General features: G+C 41.3%; 1 protein-coding gene across 1 annotated transcript; it reads left to right on the top strand.

The window, feature by feature from the left end:
- Position 1: 1 nt before the first annotated feature.
- Positions 2-27,980, top strand: ITGB7 (integrin subunit beta 7). Its single transcript, XM_075265866.1, has 15 exons — positions 2-83; positions 6,864-6,937; positions 10,776-10,977; positions 13,378-13,548; positions 14,756-14,997; positions 16,597-16,755; positions 16,852-16,947; positions 17,402-17,491; positions 18,200-18,337; positions 20,450-20,649; positions 22,808-23,013; positions 24,318-24,540; positions 25,171-25,385; positions 26,472-26,632; positions 27,868-27,980. The coding sequence occupies exons 4-15, from the start codon at positions 13,446-13,448 to the stop codon at positions 27,931-27,933; spliced, it is 1,899 nt and encodes a 632-aa protein (XP_075121967.1). The 5' UTR covers positions 2-83; positions 6,864-6,937; positions 10,776-10,977; positions 13,378-13,445; the 3' UTR covers positions 27,934-27,980.
- The last annotated feature ends 1 nt before the right edge of the window (position 27,981 follows it).

The following is a 27,981-nucleotide window of genomic DNA, read 5'->3' as shown; positions in this document are numbered from 1 at the left end:
GGTGGCGGTGGCCTTCATTTGGACTTTGGGGCTTCTTCTCTATCCAGGGTCCTATGGAAACAAGGATATAGAACATCAGACAGGTAGTGTAATTCTTCAGAGTACATTTGTATGTTCAGTGTGTGTATTTGTATTTGGGTTTTTAGGGTAAGGACACACAGACAGGTTTTGTTGATGCAGTTTTTGCAGTTACCAGGTGTGAATCACAAAGGGAGACAAAGTAACACAAACAGATGGTTCTTCTCCTCCTTTCCACTCGTGGGTTTGGCGTCAAAAAGAGCATAATACTGCCTAAACGTGCAAACATGTCCTTAAAGGGATTCAATCATTAAAATAACTTTTTTTTTCTGACTAGCACATAGGAATAGCCTTAAGAAAGGCTATTCTTCTCCTACCTTTAGATGTCTTCTTCGTGCCGCTGTTTGCCAGAAATACCGGTTTTCATCTGTATGCAAATTAGTTCTACCGCAGCACTGGGGGTGGTCCCCAGCGCTCAAACAGCACTGGCAGCGTCCCCAATGCTGCAAGAGAACTCTCCTATTGTGTAAAGGGTTGTTTGATGAAGATTTTTGTAATATACTTAAATAACCTATCTAACTTTATTTTAATAGAAAACAGACTGTTAATTGAGCTAAATCCATACACATTTGTATTTGCCAATATGCAGAGCTGTAGTATTTGCCAATGTGAAATGGTCATTTCAAATGGCTCTATCTCTGGTTGGATACAACCGAGAAAAGTCATTGTGGCGTCATATGATCTTTGATATAATGCCGAGGCTACATACAGTACTAGCTATAAAATAATTTGAGAGATGAGTTAATCACAAAGTTGGGAATTTTTTTTTTTAATGTAGATTGTGAACCCCACATAGAGCTCACAATGTACATTTTTCCCTATCAGTATGTCTTTGGAATATGGGATGGAAATCCATGCAAACACGGGGAGAACATACAAATCTTTGCAGATGGTTTTTTGCCCTTGGCGGGATTTGAACACCTGAACACCAGGACTCCAGCGCTGCAAGGCTGCAGTGCTAACCACTGAGCCACCATGTGGCCCCCAAAGTTGGGAATTTGAACTTTATATGCACCAGTTCATGCAGATAAAAAACAGATTCCCATTTGTGTTCTTGACGAGTGACATCTCCATTCTTTGAATAGCTAGAGTTGCAATCTCAGCTATTTTCTCATACTGGAACCATTTTTCTAGGTGGTATTAAACTGGGGATACAGCTATTAGAATTGACCCTCCTTTATTTGGCAAATGAGTACAGGTGTAGGGGACAGACTATCCCAAGCTATGCTTAGTGGGAACTTTACAGCCTGTTTTCCATTAAAAGGAAGTTAGATAGGTTAATTAAGTATATTACAAAAATGTTCACCCCAACACAAGAATAAAAACAAAAACTTTAGGTGTATGTTCACATCACAGAATTTGTGGTATTCTTCCATCTCAAAATCATCTCCAAAAACCAGTCCTAATGTGTTTTCTAATGTTTTCAATTGGAGGCAGTGAAAGCCGTTTCTTTCCACAGGAAACGTGGCCGATGCCTCCTGTGAATATGGGGCTCATCCATTTACATAGGGGTAATGTGACGCTGGGTTCACACTAGTGTCGGCTTCTGGTGCAGAACAATGGATAGGCGGACCACTACAACAACACCTATGGTATAATGGGATCCGTCCGGTTGTTCTTTTAACTGAAACTACTGGATGATAAAGTTAAACCTGCCATCTGACAATTTTAGACTGCAATGTTATTTTTGTATCCATAAAATGTGATGTGAACTGTCCCTTATTCCAACACGGCAAAAGCCACAGCAAAGTGGAAACGCTTTGATTTCACAAACCATTACAGTTTTGGAATTCACAACATATCAATATACCTACAGAAACACTGATGGTTTCCCTATAGATATAGTGAAGGCAGAGAGTCTGCAGAGGTTAATCTTATAGTGAAATTTCATTGTCATGTTGATGGTGAAGGATCACTGTATGCAACGCTGTTTCTCTCATCAAAAATGAAGTATCCACAACACAAACTCCTGAGGCAGATATGAACAGAGCACTATTCACAATGCAGGTTGAAATGTGTGCGTGGATGGGGGGGCTGTGCAGAGACTGGTATTTATACAAAATCCCATTGTCATAACCACATTTTCAGTTTAAAGAAGAACAAGGGTAACTAACAGAAACACTGTGGTTATTTGCTCCAGATAAGAGATTATAGATTACTGGGTTTACTCATAACTTGAAGAGCCTAGACCAGGAACTGAAACACATGTGAGTGAGATACATCTGATCAAACTAGTCAACCGTCTTGGTTCCCAAGCTTTGGAGGAAACCCTTTTTAGGCTAAGGTTTGGTTCAAAGCACACGGACCCCACGGAGCAGATTATAGTCTATGGGGTCCATGTGCTTTGACAGCACATCGCTTCCAATTGCGATTGTATTCCGTCCGGGGGGAGGGGGGGGGGGGTGTCCATGCGGACTCCTTCCGGACGGAATACAAGCGCTAGTGTGAACCAACCCTAAGGCTCCACATAGCAGGCTGAAGCGAAAAAACGCTGCTGGAAAAACCGCAACAGAAACACATTGCAGTTTTTCCAGCAGAGCTTTTTACAGAAAGTCCAAAGAGGTTTTCTGCTTCCAGTATATCTATAGGGAAACTGTTGGCGTCCCGTAGATATAATTGACATGCTGCGATTTACAAAACTGCAATGGTTATGGAAATCGCAGTATTTCTGCTGCACTTATTTTTTTACAATTTGTTGATGGAATTAATTAATTAATTAATTAATAATTAGACAGGCTCCTGTCACACAGTTACGATAAAGGAAAGTCAGTGTAGCATCCTGGACTTTGCGTGGGTTTCCCCCAGGCACTGACTGTGAATATAGAGACCCAAATTTACAGTAGATAAAAGATAGTAAATAGAGATGAGCGAACACTAAAATGTTCGAGGTTCGAAATTCGATTCGAACAGCCGCTCACTGTTCGAGTGTTCGAATGGGTTTCGAACCCCATTATAGTCTATGGGGAACATAAACTCGTTAAGGGGGAAACCCAAATTCGTGTCTGGAGGGTCACCAAGTCCACTATGACACCCCAGGAAATGATACCAACACCCTGGAATGACACTGGGACAGCAGGGGAAGCATGTCTGGGGGCATAAAAGTCACTTTATTTAATGGAAATCCCTGTCAGTTTGCGATTTTCGCAAGCTAACTTTTCCCCATAGAAATGCATTGGCCAGTGCTGATTGGCCAGAGTACGGAACTCGACCAATCAGCGCTGGCTCTGCTGGAGGAGGCGGAGTCTAAGATCGCTCCACACCAGTCTCCATTCAGGTCCGACCTTAGACTCCGCCTCCTCCAGCAGAGCCAGCGCTGATTGGCCGAATTCCGTACTCTGGCCAATCAGCACTGGCTAATGCATTGTATTGGCGTGATGAAGCAGTGCTGAATGTGTGTGCTTAGCACACACATTCAGCTCTACTTCATCGGGCTAATAGAATGCATTGGCCAATCAGCGCTGGCCAATGCATTCTATTAGCTTGATGAAGCAGAGTGTGCACAAGGGTTCAAGCGCACCCTCGGCTCTGATGTAGCAGAGCTGAGGGTGCACAAGGGTTCAAGTGCACCCTCGGCTCTCCTACATCAGAGCCGAGGGTGCGCTTGAACCCTTGTGCAGCCTCGGCTCTGCTACATCAGAGCCGAGGGTGCGCTTGAACCCTTGTGCACACTCTGCTTCATCAAGCTAATAGAATGCATTGGCCAGCACTGATTGGCCAGAGTACGGAATTCGGCCAATCAGCGCTGGCCAATGCATCCCTATGGGAAAAAGTTTATCTCACAAAAATCACAATTACACACCCGATAGAGCCCCAAAAAGTTATTTTTAATAACATTCCCCCCTAAATAAAGGTTATCCCTAGCTATCCCTGCCTGTACAGCTATCCCTGTCTCATAGTCACAAAGTTCACATTCTCATATGACCCGGATTTGAAATCCAGTATTCGTCTAAAATGGAGGTCACCTGATTTCGGCAGCCAATGACTTTTTCCAATTTTTTTCAATGCCCCCGGTGTCGTAGTTCCTGTCCCACCTCCCCTGCGCTGTTATTGGTGCAAAAAAGGCGCCAGGGAAGGTGGGAGGGGAATCGAATTTTGGCGCACTTTACCACGCGGTGTTCGATTCGATTCGAACATGGCGAACACCCTGATATCCGATCGAACATGTGTTCGATAGAACACTGTTCGCTCATCTCTAATAGTATATAGTACATAAAATATATCCCTAAGATGCTCATGGGAATAACAAAGTACACCCTATTTGAATACTATGGTTTTACTTACCAGGGCACAATATAAAAAATCTGCCCCGTAGAAGGTCTTAAAATTAGGTAAATATAACACACAACAGATTTCACCAGTTAATAACAAAAATGAAGCCAGAATGGAAAACTGTGCATGAAATATTTAGTACATCCTTAAGCTTGTCAAATATTGTCTGAGATCATTGCTGATGTCTTTCCTCTTAGGCTAGGCTCACACTTGCGCCATGTACTCTGTTGTTTGGATCCGCCGGGGGACTCAACAACAGAGAGCCTGCCCACTAAAACAGCGATTACTTGCGGACATCTGAAGACTCTATCAACTATAATGGGATCCACCAGGTGTCCGTCGGGTTTCCACCATTTTCATATTGAAACCAGTGGAGAGAAAAGTCCTCTGTGCAATTTTGGGTGGAATCTGTGACGGAGTCTCCTATGGACACAGATGTGAACAAAGCCTTAGGCATTGTATTAACAGATACCTCAGTGCTCCAAACCAGCAAACTTCCGAAACTACTGCTTTTATAGAGTTGGTCACACTGATGATCCCTTGGCTGCTACTTATCACCTTAATTCCTATGGGATCAGTAAGGGTGTACTTCATTTTTCACAAACTTTAATCGTGCCATGGTATATTTGCTATGTGTTCTTGCTCATCTGAGGTTGTTTTAATCACGACTGTAAAATTTACCTAAAAAGTTTTGTATTTAAAAAGAGATGAAGGGGAATTGTATTTGCATGTCGCAATGTAAAGTACAAAGTCGCTTGATGTGTGGGAAAACTACTTCGCTAACCATAGTATAGAGTGAGTTATTTCTTACTGACTACAAATATGACTAGTTCCCCTATATGAAAATGGGAAATAACAGCACTTAAAAAATATAACCACAGACAATAGTTAGGACTGAAGTGTGAGACAAGGCGAGCGTGAGAATGAGGAACCGGCAAGACATGAAAATTAAAGAATACTTTGTCTTCGTTACTAACATACAAGGATACCAAATAACACAAGCACTGAAATGACTGAAATGACGTTTCACTATAACATGATCAGATCAGATGAAGTTCACGTGTCCAATGATCAGTAATCTGACTGCTTTCTTTTCAGAACACATGCACACTTAAAAAGTTGAGCATACGTGTATTTGGGAAATAGTTTGTGGGTGAACAAATGTTGTGGCCCACAATTATTGAATGTGTATGACTACCTAGAGGCATATCGGTCAATCCAAAAATGTAGTATAATAAGCAAGCAACATATTAGTAGTGTAAGGAACTGGGGCACCACTGGTGATGCCACCAAATTGTGCAAGGCCAGGTAGGCCTGTGCCCTCTTCGTTCCTCACACAATCCCTGTTACTTATGTGCTTGTAGAGACAGGGTCAAAGAAAGCACACTGATCTTCCGCAGGATCATTGTCACCCGTGCCTTACTAAAGGTTTATTCATACCAGATTGTCTGCCGTTGAAGAACAGTAGTCCCGAGGCAACACTTGCACATAGAGATGAGCGAACACTGTTCGGATCAGCCGATCCGAACAGCACGCACCCATAGAAATGAATGTAAGCACCTGTGACGCTGACTTTGCTGCCGGCCGGCGTCACAGGTGCTTCCATTCATTTCTATGAGTGCGTGCTGTTCGGATCGGCTGATCCGAACAGTGTTCGCTCATCTCTACTCGCACAGCTACTACGGGTCCAGGTTCTCATACATTGGATAAGTTCACTATGTTTTCAGACCACAGCACAAAAACAGTTACGGTAGTTGCAACGGAGCTCAGGACAGAAGATCTGAAGGCGCAGTAATGTTTCCCTTTTATATGAGGCCTTTGCCACCTGGCATCAAATCATATCGTAGGCTGTACCCTGAATGGCACAACCAATAGACAGCATAGAAAGTGACGGTGTTACATCATACAATGCAGTAAGGTCTCATTCACATAACCGTGTGCAGTCAGCAGGCCAGTGAAAATGGCACAGGTTACACACACATTGGCATCCAGGTGTCATCCATGGTTTTTACAGACCCCTCCATTCTATTGATTGGAAAGGGAAAGGACCCGCTCCATTGTAGCTCTTAATTTTGGCCCAGCCACAAAAACTACAGCTGTGTGTAGGGGCCCAAAATGTATTGATCTGTATTTTTATCCACAATTGTGGATAAAAAAATTGCATTCATGTTCATGAGGCCTAAGTCATAAGCATATAAACAATGTAATACAATGCACATGAGAACGCACAAAGCCCAACCAACAATATAAACCATATATACAGAGTAAGGACCTAGGACTTTTGGGGGAGGGGGTGAATTCTATTACCCTACAAGTTATAAAGCAGGAGGAACTGCAGATTTTCAGTGGGACTAGACACATGTAAGCCCAGCCTAAACCAAGCTGTGGAACTTGTATTCTCCTGTACATTGTATGGTATATGCATGGTTTTAAATTACAATTATAGGCCATTGATATACACTATGACTCAATAGGTGGTGAGTGTGAACATAACCTTGTTTCTTATTGTGTTGCAGACATCTGTAAACACACTTCATCCTGCTCGGAGTGCATCAAGTCCCATCCCAGCTGTGTATGGTGCTCAGCTAAGGTCAGTGCTTCCAATAACCTACCAAGTAGTAAAGTCATGACGTTCTAGACATATGTTATTCATCTATCTATCATGATCCATCAAAATAAAAAATTACTAAAGGTTAATACTCCACATATAGCAAAATGCTGCTAAAAAACAACACGTTTTTGCTATGTTTTTCTCTGCGTTTTTTTTCCTTACACTATTAACTCTATAGGGAAAACGCAGCTTTTCAGCAGCTCTTTTTTGCACAATTTGTAGATGAGATTAATGAAATCCCATTAAACACACTGTTTTTTCCACTGAGCCAAAAATGATGCATTTCTGCAATTTGAGGCTCTAGCCTAAGGGCCCATTCCCACGGAGTTACGCAGTGCTCATTCTGATACGTAAACACGTGTCAGAGCGAGGCGCTTCAAAACAGAATCCAATTGACTTCAATGGGTTCTGTCTTATGAGAGTAACACATTGAAATCAATGGGTTAAAAAGCCTCCCATTGTTTTTAATGTGTAATGTGTAAATGTGTAAAACGGAACCCATTGAAGTCAATTGGATTCTGTTTTGAAGCGCTGACTCTAACACGTGTTTACGTATCAGAATGAGCGCCGCGTAACTCCGTGGGAACGGGCCCTAATGGAACAAGAATTGCTGCTACAAGTATCTAACATGATATCTATGTTATTATGTCGTATATGCTGTCACTTTCTCTTATCTCCTGCTATTTAAGGTATAGAATCAGAAGACCTACATAAAAACCAGAACAGAAAATTACCCATCTGACCACAAAACACTTGTGAACTTCTTAGACACACCAACAATGCTATAGGGTCTTTCCTTTATGTACTAAAGCTATGCCTGCTTCTAGAGGAGGATACCTCTGCAATACAACATGTCATTTTTTTTTGTCAAGTTGAAGTTCATGCAAAGTGATAAATCCTTATGTGCCCTCACGTGTAGCATACCTGTCTGAGAAGGGAGACTCTGAAAAGTGCCTTAAAAATAATATAGACCCTAAACCAGGCACCCTAAAATAATAAAGACCCCAGACAAGCCATCAGACCAGATCTGCTACAGTAATGCAAATCTAGAGCAGAGCCTCTTAAATAAGTACAGGTCCTATATATTTCCACAACTGTGGCTCGGTCCATTCAACAGAACGGATGGGTTAGTAAAAACCATGGATGACACCCAGATACTAATCCGAGTATCATCCGTGTCATTTTCACTGGCCCGCAGACTGCACACAGTTGCGTGAATGAGGCTCTAGTAAAATCCCGAGAACAGATGTGAAGATGTACACAGTGATTATTTTTGTGCTTATTATCCCTGGGCTATGATGTCATAGTAGGCATTACTCTTGTATTGTGACATTACTGTTTCCATTATCTGTATTGTAAAATCATTATGTGTGTTATCCCTATACTGTGACATCACTGTGTATATTATCCTTGTACTGTGACATCACTGTGTCTATTATCCCTGTACTGTGACATCACTGTGTATATTATCCCTGTAATGTGACATCACTGTGTGTATTATCCCAGTACTGTGACATCACTGTGTATATTATCCCTGTACTGTGACATCACTGTGTATATTATCCTTGTACTGTGACATCACTGTGTATATTATCCCTGTACTGTGACATCACTGTGTATATTATCCCTGTAATGTGACATCACTGTGTGTATTATCCCAGTACTGTGACATCACTGTTTTCATTATTCTTTTACTATATTTTTTCCTGTACTATGATATCATTGTGAACATGATCTGTAGTGTGACATCACTATGCGTGTTATCTGTATTGTAAAATCACTGTGTGTTACCCCTGTGTGTAAACTATAGCAAAACTTCTGTACACTTTTCAAGTTCTGAACTTGCTGCTTGAGGTGACCATGGTAGAGCAGGACCCCATTACAAATTTTTCTATAGGGCCACATGGTTACTTGATTTGTTCGTGTGTGTGACTAGGTAGACTATGAGACTCCTTTAGGACAGTGGGCATACTTGAGATTTCTACCTCTGCCACTACTATATTATATGTCTCTACAATACTACCTAGACCAAGCAGATTCCTTGCAGAGGGTTTTTGCATGCTACCCACGTATTATCAATAGTCAGTATATAATCTTTTTAGATATGGCTCTGTGGTGCTTATGAGTCAAAACAATAAACCACAACATGAACACACTGCCTGGCATCAAAGTGTCTAGCACAGGGGATATTTCTAGGTCTGCCAGTGGCTGCTTCATTGAACTACACAGTCTTGAGGTTTTCATATCGGAAGTTTACATTTCCTTCTGCTTTGTGTACCATGGGTGAGAAAACCAGGGAGACGTCAGTGCCCCGTGTCTTCATGGGTCATTTCACATGTTTGCACTGGTCCAGAATAGTGTAGGCTTACAGACTTAGCATAGTTACAGTATACAGTTACCTGACTCCCAGTGCCCCCAACTAGGGCCAATTCTAGCTTTTCTGCTGCCTGAGGTAAAAATAGAAATAACGCCCCTGAAGGTAGAAAATTAGACTTGAATACCACTGTGCATGCGCACCACTCAGCACTGAGGCCATAAAACCAAGATACATCACTGAGTCCCTGCATATGTACAGGTATTGAATGAAGCTGGGGAATACACCCAGCTTCAGTGCTCAGCTTGAAGGGATTGTCCAGAAACTGAACAAATTCCAGAGGAGCCCAAGGCAGGTGTGAGATAAATAAAAGAAACATACTCACATGTCCCCAGCATGTCCGCTGCTGCAGTCTGTTCAGTCATGCACTGTCCCTTCCTATATATTTCCCTTTTTAATCCACTTCTGACTTTGACTAAAAAAAAAAAAAAAGTAGCAAAATCAGAATTAAAAAGGTAAAAAAAAAAACCTAATTTCATTTGCCCAATTTTTTTGTGCCATTTTTTTGCCATGCGCCCTTTTCATGCCTCGCCATTCGTGCACCTAACTTACCAAATAGGCACAATTGCATCATAAACTTTGCACCACCTTCACCTGATGGAAATTGTGATTCCAACTGCAACCCCACAAGGTGACATCTTGAATATGTAAGGCCTTATTCGCTCCAGCATTTAATGGGTTCACCAGTTATTACAAGGTTCCCTTGACAAAAAGGTGATAACAGATGGATCTGCTATTATCATTTTATAAAACTGGCAGTAAGTGTTCAATTTCAATGCAGCGCCACTAAAGGAGAAATAAAGTATTACACATTGGACTAGATTTACCAGTTAATGCAAACTTATACATGATAGATGCTGGATGAATCTGGCACGTCTTTAGACTATCTAGTCTACATTTATACCAACCAAATGAGACACTATGGAATTAATGGTGCTATATAAATAAACAATAATAATAATAATAATAATAATAATAAAATTGCCTTACTTTGCGCCGGAATTTTTTTAACATAGTTCGGCACATTTTTGGTGTATTGTGGCTTGTTCAAGTCTCGTTCCTTTTTCCTGAGATTCCACCGCCACATGTCTAGTATGTCAGAAAATATTAGCTCAAATTAGATGTCCAAGAGCGAGAAAGAGAGAGACAGAGAGAGAGAGACAGAGAAAGAGAGAGACAGAGAGAGAGACTCTTAGTAACTGCATCTGACTACTGACAAGAGACCCTACGTAGAAAACCCTCCTCATTCAACTCACAGGTCCATAAAAGGGTTTATGAAAATGAAGGGGGGTCAACGTCTCTATAAAATATATATATATATATATATATATATATATATATATATATATATATATGTACACATATATGTTACTATACTAGTATAGACAAAAAAATAACATTTAAACTGTAATGTAACTCAATGAGGCTTATTATATTATACAGAATTTCACGCGAGGAGGCGAGTCAGAAGGCTCTCGATGTGCCACCCGTCTAGCACTCCTTCAGCGAGGATGTGATGAAGAACACTTATTAGACCCCAAAGGACTTGTTCAGTTTCTTAAAGACGCACCCTTGAGTGACAATGCTGATGAAGACACAGTCACACAACTAGCTCCACAGAAGGTCCATCTAAAACTACGTCCTGGTGAGACAAATATATCCCTTATGCCAGTGATACAGTACAAAACTATCTATTACAGGCATAGTACAGGGGATTTTTAGGAAAAATATGCAAATCTGTTTTCCAAGATGTAAATTATTATTATTATTATTATTTTTATTATTGTTTATTTATATAGCACCATTAATTCCATGGTGCTTTACATTTGAGGGTTACATACAATACACAGAATATACAGGTAGATATAATACTAACAATGACCGACTGGCACAGTGGGGTAGAGGGCCCTGCCCGCGAGGACTTACAATCTATGGGGGATGGGGGTAGAGACAGAAGGAGAGGGGGAGACAAATAGTAAATAGGAAAAGATTGCCTGTGCTTGCAGCCCTCTAGGGAAAAAGGCGGGCATGATGTTTAAGGGGGCTGCCCCTAGAGGGCAGCAAGCAGAGGCACTGTTTTCCTATTTACATCTTGGAAAACAGATTTGCGTATTTTTCCCATAATCCCCCAGTGTAGCGAAAAAGGCTTGTAAGACACCATATGCCTGTGAAGGTGATCTCTCCTTAAGGAGTGATAATATCCGTTGAAGAAAGGTATTTGTAGTCCTGTTCTTTATCAGTATCTAGGAAATGAGATTTTTTTTAGAGATTACCACCATCTGCATTTGTTAACTCTTTAAAATCGATGTATTACTACTGCATTTATTTATTTATTTATTTAATGTCTATCATGTTATATTTATTTTGTTGGTTATCTAATATCTTAACATAACCCCGACATTTTATTCCTTAACATAACCCAGCCACCTTATTCCACACTTCAAACTTTGCTAGCGTCATTGTAGAAAATGCTGATTTTAATTCTAGATACTGTAGACCTAAAAGGTTTATGCTTACTAGAGACAATGGAGCTAAAGAATTGATAACCTCAGTTTTACTGTATGCTGTAAAACAAAATGCTTTTGTAAAGGTCTGAAAGTATCTGCTGCCCTCTAGGGGTTAACATAACCATTATAATATTTATTTTGAGATGGACAGACAAAATTTACTTATAGTTAGGCACAAAGGTGTAACTTGAAGCTCCTGGACACAAGTGCAAAATGTGTATTGGAGCCCCTTATCTACTTTGTGTCATTTAGAATAGCATACCTCCCAATTTTCAAGGAACAGAAAGAGATAGGGAAAGTGTGGCGTGCACTGCACCAAATTTAGCCCCACTCACTTCTACTTTGACTCCGCCCATTCCCATCCATTTATCTTGTGCCTCCATGGAGTATAATGCCCCTACAGTCACCCTAATAGGATATGTCCCACATTATAATGTCATCCTTCTGGTGTCCCCATAGTTTGTTACCCTTCAGCTACCCGCACAGTTTAATCTCCCCCTTGTCTTCCCCCACAGTTTAATGTTCCCTCCATCTGTCCCCACTACCCACAGTTTAATGTCCCCATCATCTACTCCAACAGTTTAATGTCACTCTCATCTGCCCCCACATTATAATTTGTTTATCCGGGTAACAAACGTAAACACTAATACTCACCTCTCCTCACTCCACTACTGTTCTGTCTACACTCTCCTCTCTCAGAATCTTCATTGACCTGCAGGCGCTATGTGAGTGATGTCATCACATCGCGCCTCCAGCTCCCGGGGCTGAGAGGGCACAGCGGGGAAGCAGGAGCTGTCTGATGACGGCTCCTGCTTTACTATGATATTCAACTCATCTGCATCCTCTGGGACATACCTCTTGCCAACAGGACAGGACCCAGAATTCAGGACTGTCCCGCTGAATTCAGAGCAGTTGGGAAGTATGAGCTATGGTATATTTTATGTGGCAGAGGGTCCTTTGGGCCCCCTCCAGATTCAGGGCCCAGTAGCTACCTCTCATGCCCTATAACTAAGTCCCTGGTTAGGAAGTTTACACTTTGCATGAAAATACACCAGATTTATCACAGTGGCTGATAATGGATGATAAATCTGGTGTATCCCTACACTGTCTAGTCTTTTGTTTTATACTCCATGGCGCAGAATAAAAGAAAAAAAGAGCTCCAGATGCAAGCATGCTCAGTGTACCATCTACGGAAATCATAGACCATATTGATATGCGCTGTTCTGATCCAGGGACACGGACCAGAACAGGATGTGATCTCAGATTATTCATGAGAACTAGGGCTCCCATTCAGTTCATCATATCCATCAGATATGGCCTGTACCACAATGAACTCAGAAACACTCATCTGAGTGAATCCTAAATTTGGGTCTGAATTTTGCTAATTTTTATGTAATTTTGCACATTTAGGCAATTACAACAGTAAATCTATTCTGTTTTCTATAAATGACTTGACATGATCGCTTTCTTACAGTATCGACTCCTACAATGTCCCTATTTTATTCTGTACAGTCTCAAAAATATAATTTCAATTTCAGGAGAGAATAGAACATTCCGAGTACGATTCAAGCGTGCAGAGGGCTATCCGATTGATCTCTATTACCTGATGGACATGTCTTACTCCATGAAGGATGACTTAGAGAATGTCAAGAAATTAGGAAGTGACATTAAAGCAGCACTACACAATGTCACCAAGTCTGTGCGCATTGGTATGATCCAGGTCACAAATACTGTTTTAAAACAGATAAAAGAAGATATAATAGCGGAAACGCAGCTTTTCTTGTTGCAGATTTTGTTGTAGTTTTTTGAGCCAAAGCCTGGACTGGATTGAGCAGAAGATAGAAGTATAAGTACTTCCTATATATTTTTCATTCCTTTTGTAGCCATTCTTGACTTTGGCTTAAAAAACCGCAACAATATCTGCAACGAAAAAGCTGCTTTTCTGCAGAAATGCAGCTTTTTTTGTTGCGTTTTTTTGAGCCAAAGCCAAGAACGGCTACTTAAGGAACGGGAAATCCATAAACAATACTTATACTTCTACATTTTGTTTGTCCTTCTACTTATACTTTTACATCCACTCCTGGTTTGGGTTCAAAAAACCACAACAAAATCTGCAACAAAAAAAGCTGTGTTTCTGCAACGTGGGGCCTTAGCCTAAAGCTGCAGCCCCATGTGGCGGAAACGCAGCTTTTTGTTGCAGATTTTGCTGCGTTTTTCTGAGACAAAGCCAAGATTGTCTACAAAAGGGATGAGTACCGGTAATTTATAGGAAATTATTATACTTCTACCTTCTACTCAATCCACTCCTAGCATTGGCTCAAAAAATGCAGCAAAATCTGCAACAAAAAGAGCTGCGTTTCCGCAACGTTGGGCCGCAGCCTAAAGGCTTCAGCAAATCTGCTGCCTTTCCCATTTCATCTGGATTCATCTTTGGTTTCATACTGAGCCCTCTAGTGGTACAAGAACACAATTGATCAATTGACAATGTATTTTTTCAAGTCCATTTCATGCAGAAATCTGACTGCTATGGTATTTATGTAAGGCGTCTGTATAGTTGTGCCTAACATAAGAAATTAGTCATAGGTAAGAGTCTAAGATACAATTAACAGTGGGAATAATCCCTTGAAGGTTCAGACACTAAAGGCATGCTGTTGAATGGAGTGTGACAGGTCCCCTTTTCTTCTGTCTCTGTGGCACCTATTTGGGGCACTATGGCTGCCTCTGCTTACATTCTGCCAGGGACAGAACTCACACATATGCCGATTACACACTAATATCGGCGGTTCATGTTCCCTTAACATATATTTTGTTCAGTCCCCAATATATATGATTATGATGTTGATGATGTCATTAGAATTATAAGTGCTGATGTACGGTAGTAGTAGTTGTGAATCTGACTCTACATATTGTATACAGGTTTCGGCTCATTTGTGGATAAGACGGTGTTACCCTTTGTGAACACAGTGAAATGGCACATGCAGAATCCCTGTCCATCCCGGACAGAGCGCTGTCAGTCACCCTTCAGCTATCGCCATGTCCTGTCTTTAACCTCAAATCTCACCTTATTCCAACAACGTGTGAGTGCAGAGAATATCTCAGGCAACCTGGACACCCCTGAAGGCGGATTTGATGCCATACTACAGGCGGCTGTGTGCACAGTAAGTACACACGGGATAGATATTCATAACTGCTATCGGGAAAATATATTAATAAGTATAGTATTTTTTTTTTTTCACGGATGAAATTTAAAGGGTGTCCATGCAAAACTTAAAACTGTAGGACCAATGATGAGGTGTACAAACTTATGGCCATGCTTTTATTATTAGCAGCAGTGATTTTTTTTAATTTTTTTTAATGTAAGTGCCATAAGACTGTTTGTCACTCTGAAGAGCAGTCTGCATTGAGTTCCTCCATAGAATGTGCAGACTACATTGAGCTCCTCCACCGGAAGTGCAGTCTGCATTGAGCTCCTCCACAGGAAGTGCAGTCTGCATTGAGCTCCTCCACAAGAAGTGCAGCCTACATTGAGCTCCTCCACAGGAAGTGCAGTCTGCATTGAGCTCCTCCACAGGAAGTGCGGCCTACATTGAGCTCCTCCACAAGAAGTGCTCCTCCGCCTCCTCTCTTTCCTGCTATAGGTGTAGTGTCCTATTAGAAGAGCAATAAGTTCAGAGCACAAACTAGATTTCCAATATATTAACACATATCATGAGGTCTCCTTTAAAAGTTATTTTCTAGGACTTTTTCGGGCAACCTCCGCTTACTGGCCCCCACAGTATATTTCCCCCTTTACTGGCTGCTACACAGCATATTGATCCTTGTGAGGCCTTCACACATAATATTGTCTGCCCTCTTCTTTCTGCCACACAGTATTTTGCACCCTTTTTTGGCTCCCACAGTGAAATATTTGCTTTAGATTGGACCCAAATTTTCCAAAACCTTCAGGCTTGGCCCGAACCCAAAACTTTTGCAGTTCACCACCCATGAAGCATTTTTTTTTTACTCTGGGGTCTTATACTTAACACTTATACTCACCTTGCCTCAGTTCTTATGAGCATCTTTGAGACGTGTGGGAGTCCATGGAATTCTCTTCAGATCTCAGTCTGAAGTCAAGCACCACAGGGTAACTGCTCAGGCTTGTGACATCATAACTGGACAGGAGTGGGGAGAAAAATATCCGCTGTTACCTGTTGTAATAAACCAAATAGCTAGGTACCAAATTATAAAAATTTGGCCCCTCAATCTATGCCAGGAGGTGCTGCCTGAGGCTGTCTCCTCAAGTCGCCTCATGGCATGTGCCCTGTCTGTGTGTGTCCAATACCCAGGCCCCTGTTTAGGCAGTCTCGAGGTACTAGAGGCTATAGAAGCTATTCTTCTGTAAGTTTCTATGGCCCAATGTTGTAGGGCACCCTGTTTCAAGGTCTGAGCTGTCACTAACTGGAGAACTGAGCTGGTTGCAATAATTTTTGCCCTTGTCTGCAGCTAATGTCACAGTGCACACAAACTAACAGGCCCAAACTGGCTAATAGGAGGTTTCTAGGCTACTTACCAGCAACTCCTCTCTCTTTCTAGAACCCGCAGAGCAGATGTTAGTCCTGTTCACAAGTACATGGCAGCAGTGCATGGAAAATGTAAATGAATATTAGTATATTATGAAACCTTAAATATCATAAATTTTACCACAATGTTCTGGGAGACTACAGTAACCTACTAGAATTCCCAGGTCATTTCCTCTATGAATCAATTCTCTTTTGCAGGATCACATTGGCTGGAGGAATGTTACTCGCTTGTTGGTGTTTGCCTCTGATGATGTCTTCCATATGGCAGGTGATGGTAAATTAGCTGGTATCTATATACCTACTGATGGGCGCTGTCACCTCAATGAGAATGGAGAGTATGCTAGCAGTAACATGTTTGTAAGTACTTATAGTCATTACATTTCTTGTCCTCAATATGGCCATAATAATCCATGGATTGTAAATAATATTTTATCCTCCATGTTTCTTGTACAGGATTATCCCTCAGTTGGACATCTCTCCCAGATCCTTACAGCAGCCAATATACAGCCTATATTTGCTGTCACAAGTAATGTCCTCCCCACCTATCAGGTTTGTACAACAAAAATGTCAATTCAGGGAGGGTACAGCTAGTGGTATACATTCATTGTTGGAGAGCGACCATGCGGCTGTCTAGTCGATGGTAGGGTTGAACAATTCCACTACCTACATTAACAACTAAACAGAGATAAGGTATAATGGAAAGATTTGTATCTGTTCTGTGCTTTGACCACCTTCCTGCTTTGGCTTCCAAAAATTGATGTGTTATTAAAGCCTAAGGATAGAATCTCAAAATTAGGTTGTCATGTCCTATTTTTTGGCTATAATTAAATTAAAAAGGAATGAGAAATATAATGTAATAACTTTCACTATATCTTCCCACTGGATCCACTTTTAGCTTTGGCTGGAAAAACACTCCATCTAAAGCTACATGTGGGTTTCAGCTTAAAATATTCATCATCATAAAAAAAATGCTTTACCAACTTTTTGTTTTTTTCTTTAATAGTTTTTAAGTGAGATGATTCCTAAATCTGCAGTGGGTGAACTAAAAGAAGACTCCAGCAATGTGGTTAATCTGATCTCTCAAGCATACAATGTGAGTAGTCTAAGAACCATGGGAAGAATATGCAAGCCTGTCTTCCCTGATGTAATTAGGAAGACAGAATCTCAGTGAAAATAGCCCAATAAAGGCTGCTCCCTTTAACATCATGCTCAACCTTCCAAGAGGCCTTTGTTTTGCAATGATGCTGGGATTATTACCAGGTATAGTCTCTCAATTGAGGACGGCCGTTTCGATGTTATTGCATCTCGTCAGCCCGGTGTAGAGAAGACTAACCTGGTAGAGGTGAGAGGCTTAGACAGGGTTAGGGGGATATCATCACTCCTTGGGGAGAGACCGCCATATAGTTATATGGTAGTCTAAGAAGTGGAAGAACTAAGAATGGATTTACATATCTTATTCCTTTAAGAGCCTCCATCACAGAGTTCATCTAAAATTGCAGACAATAAAGTCTGCAAGCTGACAGAACATAGCAGATCCCCAAAGGACCATATCATAGTCAATGGGATCCATCAGGATTAGTCCTTCCTGTTCATTCCATTCTTGATGGAACAGATGAATGGACTTAGAATTGCTGATGTTAGAGGCTTTACTTGATGCTTCTGGTCCCCAAGGCAAGCTCCTTACACTCTAACTACCATGTGCTAATTAGAATACTGGTAAATGTAGGTGGTGAAGGGACCTTTGGGGTCCCTCTAAGGTCCAGGGTCTGGAATCCTTATCTAATTCTGCTTTTCTTTTCAGAATTTGTCATCCACAGTGAATTTGGAACATGTGAATTTACCAAAGGGGATTAACATCTCCTATGACTCCCACTGTCCTGACTCTACTAAGGAAGGGCAGCCATATGGTCTTTGCGCAGGGGTCAAGATAAACCAAATGGTACGTAAAGACATACATCTGTCTAAAAATATATACCCCTAAAATAAGCCCCATTAAGTTTGAGATTTCTATTATTCTTTAAAGGACATTAATGACACTCATCTTAATTCAATTGATCCAAAATTTCATTTTGGTGAAAAAGCTGATAACCTTCTAGCTATAAAGGGAGTCTATCAGCAAAAAACTCAGTATCAAGCGAATGACAGGACCTTGTAGGGCGGCTCCTACACTTTCCAAAGATGCCTTTCTTTTTCTTCATTACAGCTCCTTTTCATAAAAATTAGGGTTTATTCTTATGTAAATTAGCTGAAAAGAGCTTTAGGGAAGTTTCTTCTCATCATATCCTGTATTTGCAATCCAGTGTCCCTGGATCTCCAATGTTATGTTTTCTTGGGCTATTTGATTTCTATTTTACATAATACTTTACAGTTACTCCTGGAGTTTGTATGTTTTCCCCATGTTTGCAAGGGTTTCCTCGCACACTCCAAAGACATACTGATAGGGGGAGAGATTAGAGAAATGCAAAATGTGCTGTAGCTATAACAGGACTAATAGCAGCAGAAAAACTGATAGCACTGCATGTAAGAAGGATTATGCTGTCAAAGGATTATGCTGACAGACTACCCAGCAAGCCCCTGCAGAGATTTAAACTTTTCAGGAAAACTTAGGTTAAAAAAAAACACAGGCCACTCCCATTTCACTGCTACCCATGTCTGCAATGGTCTCTGCTTCCGGACCTCTCAGGATTAGCCAATCACTGTCCTCTAGGGTTGAGCCGATCTTGAGATTTCAGGATCGTTTTTAAAATCCGATTTCCAATCATTTTCCATTCGAACCCGATCCCAATTCCGATCCTAATACAAGTCAATGGGATTTTTTCTAATGATCAAAGATCGGATTTTAAAAACGATCCTATTCACTACACAGCATGGAGTCCAAAAATTGATTGCTTTAATTTTTGGACTTCACGCTGTATAGTGATTAAAAAATCCCCCGGCTACTTAGTCTCCCCTCGTGTCTGCTTACCAGATCCGCTGCCGCTGGATCTCCCCTCCCAGTACCCTCCCACACTCTCCTAAGCCACAAGCCCCGCCTTCTCCCAGCATCTCTAACACTAGCCTAGGGAGGCAGGGGCGCGCACGGCGCTCTGAAGGCATGTGAATGAGAGAGAAGAGGAGTGAGAAGAATGGGGAGCGGCAGCACTTCTGTGCAGGTAAGTTGAGCGATAGGGATCAGAATTCTGTTCTCAGTCTTTTTTAGGCAGGATCAGCACCCGATTGTGAAATTTACTCGATCGGGATCCGATCTTTTCCGATCCCGATCACTCAACCCTACTGTCCTCCAATAATCACGTATTACCATCCAGCATATATTTCACATGATTTGTCCTCTTGTGAAATATTTAGATGATACATTATCTTCCTTCAAAGAGGATCTTTCACCACCTCCAGCAATTCAAGTTTTTAGCATCGCTTACTGATTCTAGCATAGTTGGAATTTCCTCTCTAGCCCCCACCATTCCTGAGCAACAAGAACAGTTAATTTTGGTGCCTGATGTGCTATGTAAGTTCTGTAATGTCATAAGGGGGGGTTTCAGGCAGGGGGTGTGATTCAGAGCTTAAATCAGAGGCAGCCAGTGACAGAGCTCAGAATCACATCCCTTGTCTGCTCCTGCCTGACATGGCCCTCCTGACAGTACAGAGACTAAACAGCATAGCAGGCACCAAAACTAACAGCATTGATTTCTTGGGAACAGTGGGGGCAAGAGAAACTATTTCAACTGTGCCAGAACCAATGGAGCAGCAGCTATTAATTGATGTAAAGTAGAGATGAGCGAGTATATTCGATTGAATACCTCCCCTGCAATGTTATTGGTGTAAAAAAGTGCCCGAAAAGGTGGGAGGGGCATCAAATTTTTACTGCCCCTCCCACCTTCCCTGGCGCTTTTTTACACCAAAAACTATGCAGGGGAGGTATTTGATCGAATATACTCGCTCATCTCTAATGTAAAGTACTTGAATTGCCGGAGGTGGTGAAAGGTCTTCTTTAAGGACTCATCCTTGGAAAGGTGACTCTTCTTAGTTGATGTTGTTCTGATCTGAATTCTCACAGGTAGACTTCAATGTGACATTATGGATGGATAAAAATACTTGCCAGGATGGAATACAGAACTTCAAGCTCAGGGTGCTGGGATTCAATGAAGAGATAAATGTGGACGTTGAGCCTGTGTGTCATTGTGATTGCAAGGATGAAGAAGCTTTCTCCAGTTATTGCTCTGGGGGGTCTGGAAAATATAGCTGTGGCATCTGCAGGTGATACAATAATTATAAAGCAAAAATCTGATTCATATAGTATTATGATATAGTATTACAGTGTAACACAACACAATCATTTTATTGCCTATGGTCTCTAGGCAATACAGTCATGGCCAAAAGTTTTGAGAATGACACAAATCTTATATTTTCACATGATCTGCTGCCCTCTGGTTTTTATGTGTGTTTGTCAGATGTTTTTATCACATACAGAAATATAATTGCAATCATATTATGAGTAACAAAAGCTTATATTGACAGTTAGAATGAGTTAATGCAGCAAGTCAATATTTGCAGTGTTGACCCTTCTTCTTCAGGACCTCTGCAATTCTCCCTGGCATGCTCTGAATCAACTTCTGGACCAAATCCTGACTGATAGCAGTCCATTCTTGCACAATCAATGCTTGCATTTTGTCAGAATTTGTAGGTTTTTGTTTGTCCACCCGTCTCTTGATGATTGACCACAAGTTCTCAATGGGATTAAGATCTGGGGAGTTTCCAGGCCATGGACCCAAAATCTCTATGTTTTGTTCCCTGAGCCATTTAGTTATCACCTTTGCTTTATGGCAAGGTGCTCCATCATGCTGGAAAAGGCATTGTTGATCGCCAAACTGCTCTTGGACAGTTGGGAGAAGTTGATCTTGGAGGACATTCTGGTACCATTCTTTATTCATGGCTGTGCTTTTAGGCAAGACTGTGAGAGAGCCGATTCCTTTGGCTGAGAAGCAACCCCACACATGAATGGTTTCAGGATGCTTTACAGTTGGCATGAGACAAGACTGGTGGTAACGCTCACCTCCTCTTCTCCGAATAAGCTGTTTTACAGATGTCCCAAACAATCGAAAAGGGGATTCATCAGAGAAAATGACTTTACCCCAGTCCTCAGCAGTCCACTCCCTGTACCTTTTGCAGAATATCTGTCCCTGATGTTTTTTTCTGGAGAGAAGTGGCTTCTTTGCTGCCCTCCTTGAGACCAGGCCTTGCTACAAGAGTCTCCGCCTCACAGTGCGTACAGATGCACTCACACCTGCCTGCTGCCATTCCTGAGCAAGCTCTGCACTGCTGGTAGCCCGATCCCGCAGCTGAAACACTTTTAAGAGATGGTCCTGGCACTTGCTGGTCTTTCTTGGGCGCCCTGGAGCCTTTTTGCCACCAATGGAACCTCTCTCCTTGAAGTTCTTGATATTGCGATAGATTGTTGACTGAGGTGCAATCTTTCTAGCTGCGATACTCTTCCCTGTTAGGCCATTTTTGTGCAGTGCAATGATGACTGCACGTGTTTCTTTAGAGATAACCGTGGTTAACAGAAGAGAAACAATGATGCCAAGCACCAGCCTCCTTTTAAAGTGTCCAGTGGTGTCATTCTTACTTAATAATGACAGATTGATCTCCAGCCCTGTCCTCATCAACACCCACACCTGTGTTAATGGAGCAATCACTGAAACGATGTTAGCTGGTCCTTTTAAGGCAGGGCTGCAATGATGTTGAAATGTGTTTTGGGGGATAAAGTTAATTTTCTAGGCAAATATTGACTTTGCAAGTAATTGCTGTTAAACTGATCACTCTTTATAACATTCTGGAGTATATGCAAATTGCTATCAGAAAAACTAAAGCAGTAGACTTTGTAAAAATTAATATTTGTATCATTCTCAAAACTTTTGGCCATGACTGTAGACACATATAGGCATGCACAGATGTGAGCAAAATACATAAGTGCAGTCACAGTACGATGTTAATAAACACTAATGTGCCAGAGTACAGGGATAATAAACAGTAATGTCACAATATAGAGATACTATACACTGAGATGTCACAGTACAGGGATAATGCACACATTAATGTCAAAGTACAGGGATAAAACATAGGATGGGCCACATTCAATTCTCCAAAACCTCCTTTGATCATCTCTGGTCATGGATTACTGGTATTTACCTCAGAGATGGACCTCCTTGGTTGTTGAGCCTCATAACAATGCTATCCTGGTAGTTACTCCCATGGTAATCTTACTATATAACAAAGCTGCCAAGAAGACCACACAAGCTTTAAACTCCTGGTTTTGTTGTGTAGTAACCTATTGAACGTTGTCTGTGTAGGTTTCTAGATAGAAGCTCACATGCTCCTGGTTTCCAAGTTACTAAGTGAAGTTCTTCTTTTGCAGCTGTAGAGATGGATATAGAGGAAAACACTGTGAATGCCAGCAAAATAATTATGACTCCACTGAAGGCTGCATGACTGGCGCACTGACATGTAATGGGCGTGGGAAGTGTGAATGTGGGCGCTGTGCATGCAATGAACATGTACGAGGACAGTTTTGTGAGTGTGATGATGCCAGCTGCGAAAGATATGAAGGACAGCTATGCGGCGGTAAGTATAAAAATGTTCACTTTTACTTCATAAAAAATAAAATGAGTAAGGGGCATACTATGAAGCCCCGAAACGCGTAAGCTACTATCTTTGTATTACTCAGTGGATCCATTTTTGTAATCATTTTATTTTTTATGAAGTAAAAGTGAAGTTTTAATTTTTAAAAAATCTTTCTGGCGCTGGATATCTTATTTTCTTCGGTTCCATCATCGTGCATTTGCATCCTCTCCAGTCGGGGATTTATCCGCAGCAGCCTTCAATCAAGTATGTTTCCATTCCTTTCTATTTAAAGGGGTTTGAGCGGTTCTTTTGTTATATAAAAATGTTCACATTGATCTCATATATAAATGTTATATATAGACAGCCTACCTTTCAAGATGGCAATCACACGTGCCAAATCTGCCACTACAGACAAGAACCATAGATGGTCATAAACTGCCCTTCCAGTGACAAAAACAGCAATATCTTTCCAATGGAAGCAAAGCCATAAATGCCTTTGAGAAGATCACATTGGTGAGGTCTGTAACCATGAACCACCAGGAGAATGAAACAGCTTCAGACATCACTATTAACCCTATTGTCACTGCTTCGAAAATAGGGAACATTATCGGCAAAGGACTCTTGAATGAAAATGTGTCAGAATATTAGAAATCTCTCAATAGTGCCGCAAGAGATTTATGGATTCTAAAATCTTTCATTTTGAAAGCCGGTTGGTGCCTGAAATCACCTTGTCATAAGGCCATGCCAACTGAAGAAAGTCTATAGGCTGCTCCTTGTGGAGATCAGTAACTGGTATAGGGAGTCTTATAGACCATGCAATGCTCCATGGGAAAAGGTTATGCAAACTAACTCTCATTTAAGAGCTGTCTATTGGAGATACACTATAAATGTCCAACCATTTAACAGCACCTGCAACATTAGGAGGGATTTGCAGACCTACATGTACTGGTGGTCTCAAGAAGGAGTCACAGTACGTACATTAAAGCCCTCTCACCAAGCTAACCCATATTTGACTCTTTATCAGACTAGGGTACAAAATCCTAAAATGGCTGCAGACTGGAGAAGGGTTCTAGTTTGATTTATATCCTCATATTGCAAAATCTGTTACAAGGCTGACATATGGACTTGTAGGGTAGCCCTATAACTGATGGCAGTTCATCTGGTTTGCTGCTGATGTGGATTATTTTATAATCTTTTCATATTACTGCAATGTCCCTTTAAACAAACAAAAAAAAGGCATCTAATCTCATTAGGACCAGGTCATAATACTTATAGGGTATTGTATGTTCTTCCTTCATTTTCAGGTCTCAACAGGGGAGTCTGCATATGTGGTACCTGTAACTGTACTTCTAACTACACTGGCAGTGCATGCGGCTGTAGTCTGGACACCAGCAATTGTACAACACCTGGTGGAATATGCAGTGGACATGGAAAGTGTGAATGCAACAAATGTGTCTGTGACAAAGGGTACCTGAACAAGCTGTGCAGCGACTGTCCTGGTTGCCAAACTCCATGCCAGAAGTACAGGTAACCTCAGGGTTGTAGTAATAGCGGGGGCTGACCAGGGCACCCTACCACATGGGCAGTGTATGGGCTGTTCTGGCTCTTTACAGTTGTTATGGTGCTCAGTGTATGACTATAAGCAGTGGTCTTGCTATGGTGTCTCCATTTAAATATGTTCACTGGGGCAGATTTATCAAGACTGGCATTTCAAAAGTCAGTCTTATAAACGCCCCAACTGGCGCAGGGCACAGCTGATTTATGAAGAGGCATCAGACTCATGATAAATCAATACGCCTGCGTGTATGAATGGAGATCTATACTAGTAGCGAAGAATTTTGTTATAACTCATGCCAGAAAGCAGGTATAATGAGTTATAATAAATATCTTGGCCGAGGCACTCCGGCCCAGCCCTCCTCACTTGGCCCATGTTCATACAATGTGGTACGTGAGGTGCAGAATGGGGATTATGGTGCGCTTTTTGCACAATAGTGTGTGCCACAATATTGTCCTTCTATGCCAGCCACAGAGGGATTGATACATTCCCCTCATTATTTTTAGTTAGATACAACAAGACATGTTCTTGGGTGGAAGGGGGCTGGAAATCGGAACTTGGTAGAATAAAAAAAATAAAATAAAATATGTTTTTTCTTGCAGTGCGTGTGCAGAGTGTCAGGCATTCACTACCGGACTGTTGAAAGAGAACTGCACCCTAAACTGTGGGCATGTGAATGTCACCATGATAAGAACCTCAGAGTGGGGAGGGAAGGATAAGGACATCTGGTGCCAAGAGAAAGGGGAAGACTCACTTATAACATTCCACGTCACAGAAGATGGAGGATTAGTCCATATACTGGTTAAGGAAAAGCAAGGTGACATATGAGATATAAAATGGTGTTCTTTTTTTAAATGTAGATTGTGAGCCCCATATAGGGATCACAATATACTTTTTTTTTCATTTAAGTATGTATTTGTAGAATGGGAGGAAATCCACGCAAACATGGGGAAAACATACAAACTCCTTGCAGATGTTGTTACTGGCGGGATTTGAACTCAGGACTCCAGCGCTGCAAGGCTGCAGTGCTAACCACTGAGCTATATAGATATACATATAGTTGTTCTATTGTTGTGACATACAAAATGTCCCTAATTTTTTCTACATTTTCAGAAATGTATCTTATCCTTAGGATATACCGGTAGTATGATAGTTATAGTAAGTAGGCAGACTATTGATATTCAGTTAAATGGCCTCATAGGGAGACAAACAATTCTGAGCAATAAGTGTTCTTAGAGCAGTTTCTGGTAAAGGAGAAATCTCTCATAGGAAAATAATCTGAAATCCAAGCTTCATTTGGAGGCCTGATACACGAGACATTCATACACAATGTCTTTACCATAACTTTGCTCACTACCAACCTCAGAGGGTCACTTTTCACAAAATGTCGGGGGCATTACACTTTCGTAAAAATAAAAAACGCTATTTAGATAGCCATAGTGACAGGTATCAATGTAGTCTCAGACTGCCGCTTCCCCTAGTGCTAGCCTAAATCTGCCTCCAGAGACAGTGCTGATGCCCAATATCATCACAGTCTTCTCTATAGAGTGGGTGGGCAGAGACTGGTGACGTCACTTAGTAGCTTACTGCAGAGTTGCCAAGAAAATTCAGGGACACTTTGGCAACTCCCCAAGCCCATCTACAACCCAACTTGAAACCACTTTCACACTCAATTGTTCATCAACCACGCTTTTTGGGGTGTCATTTTACCCAAACCCTTCTCCTTTGTGTTTGGCAATGACAGTGAGGGGGATCTGGGGATTTCACCAGATCTTCCCGGAAGGGGAAGCCACCAAGCACTGCTTCCGTCATTGTATATGTCAGACCCTGTCAAATCAAATCTCATACTTATAGAACTCAGCAAACCTTGCACCAATATAATCTACATTTTTTTTTTCCACAGAGATCCAAGATAATACTCAGCAACTCATCCTGGGCTTGGTTTTGGGTATAGTGTTCATCGGATTACTCGTCATTTTTGTGTATCGAGTCACTGTGGAGATGTTAGACCGACAGGAGTATCATCGCTTCATGAAAGCCCGTGGCCAAGAGCAGTGGAATGATGTCAGTATAATGTTCTATTTAATTCTGTGTTTTCTTAGTTACTGTCCTAATTCTATATATATTGATCACAAAGGTACCAACAATGGCCAATAATTTCATGCCCTATCCCATCCCATGGTTGTTTAACTTGATGGACATATGTCTTTTTTCAACCATACTATGAGGTATTTCAGTATATAGTTATGCAAGCTGATAGATGAGGATCTGAGACTTTTCATTAAAAGCTAAAGAAAAGGATTAGTATAATGGAAAGAAATATCACCCCCAATGTCGGATTGCAGTAAAATTCAGTAATGTCTCAGGCAGATATGTGAATGAATACCGCTGTGGTCCTATTAAACACTCTCGCCTTTCCACAAGTAGGCATAAAAGTACTTGTCCTGCTGTTCTATAAAAAGGCTTTCAGAGGCTACTTTTAGGTAGTGAACCTCTTTGTGAGAGATTGTCTACAATGCAGATATGGACATTTTGCCCAGTTGGCAAGAATGGGAGTAGATCATTGGACTGAGAGAAGCAGGATGGTTGTTTTCATGAATTGTTCACCATCTAGGCTATTCTGGTTATCTGAAGACACACACACGCACACACGATGAACAGGCTCTGTTTGGCCCAGATGGACAACCAGTAGCACATATGTGGAAATATAAAAAAGACAACATTGAGCGGCGCCTTGTGTGATACTGTATATGTAAATAGGTATAAATGATGCAATAGGTGCTTTACTCACCTTTTGGGGTTGTGAGTCAAAACTCCCAAAGAGACAGAAGTACTAATGTTGGGTTGTTCTAACCGCAGGATCCAGATCTTCCACAGATATTTGCAGATGATTAGGAACAGGACCCACTTCAGAAGTGAAGTAATAAATCTGTGCTTACCCAGTAAATTCTTGATAAGATGTTCTCTATTGGTCACCACAAACACAACGCGTTTTAGAGTACGGAACACTCCTTTATCAAGTGTATCAGTTGGCAGAAGAATATTAGAAGCCACGTTGGAATTTCTTAACGTGGCCATGAGGAAATCCTTAGAAACGTATAATATTCTTGTAACATATATCTAATATAATGTTCAGTGGTACGCTACCCATACAACATTCATAAACCAGTTATAGTGCCCTAACTGAGTGGCCTCCATAGATAAATAGGTCCATATATAACAATCTGTACATCTACAGCTCTTTCTTAATATGCATGCTATTGCAAAGAATAAACTAATTTCTTTTTTTTTTTCAACAGGCCCAAAATCCACTTTTTAAAAGTGCCACAACTACTGTCATAAACCCAAATTTCATCCAGGAATAGCCGCCATCTTCTTACCTGGAAAGCACAGGACAATGCTCTCCGAAAACT

Source organism: Leptodactylus fuscus, chromosome 2 (genome assembly GCF_031893055.1).
Source record: "Leptodactylus fuscus isolate aLepFus1 chromosome 2, aLepFus1.hap2, whole genome shotgun sequence".
Lineage (NCBI taxonomy): Eukaryota > Metazoa > Chordata > Amphibia > Anura > Leptodactylidae > Leptodactylus > Leptodactylus fuscus.
This window is presented reverse-complemented; position numbering and strand designations above follow the sequence as displayed.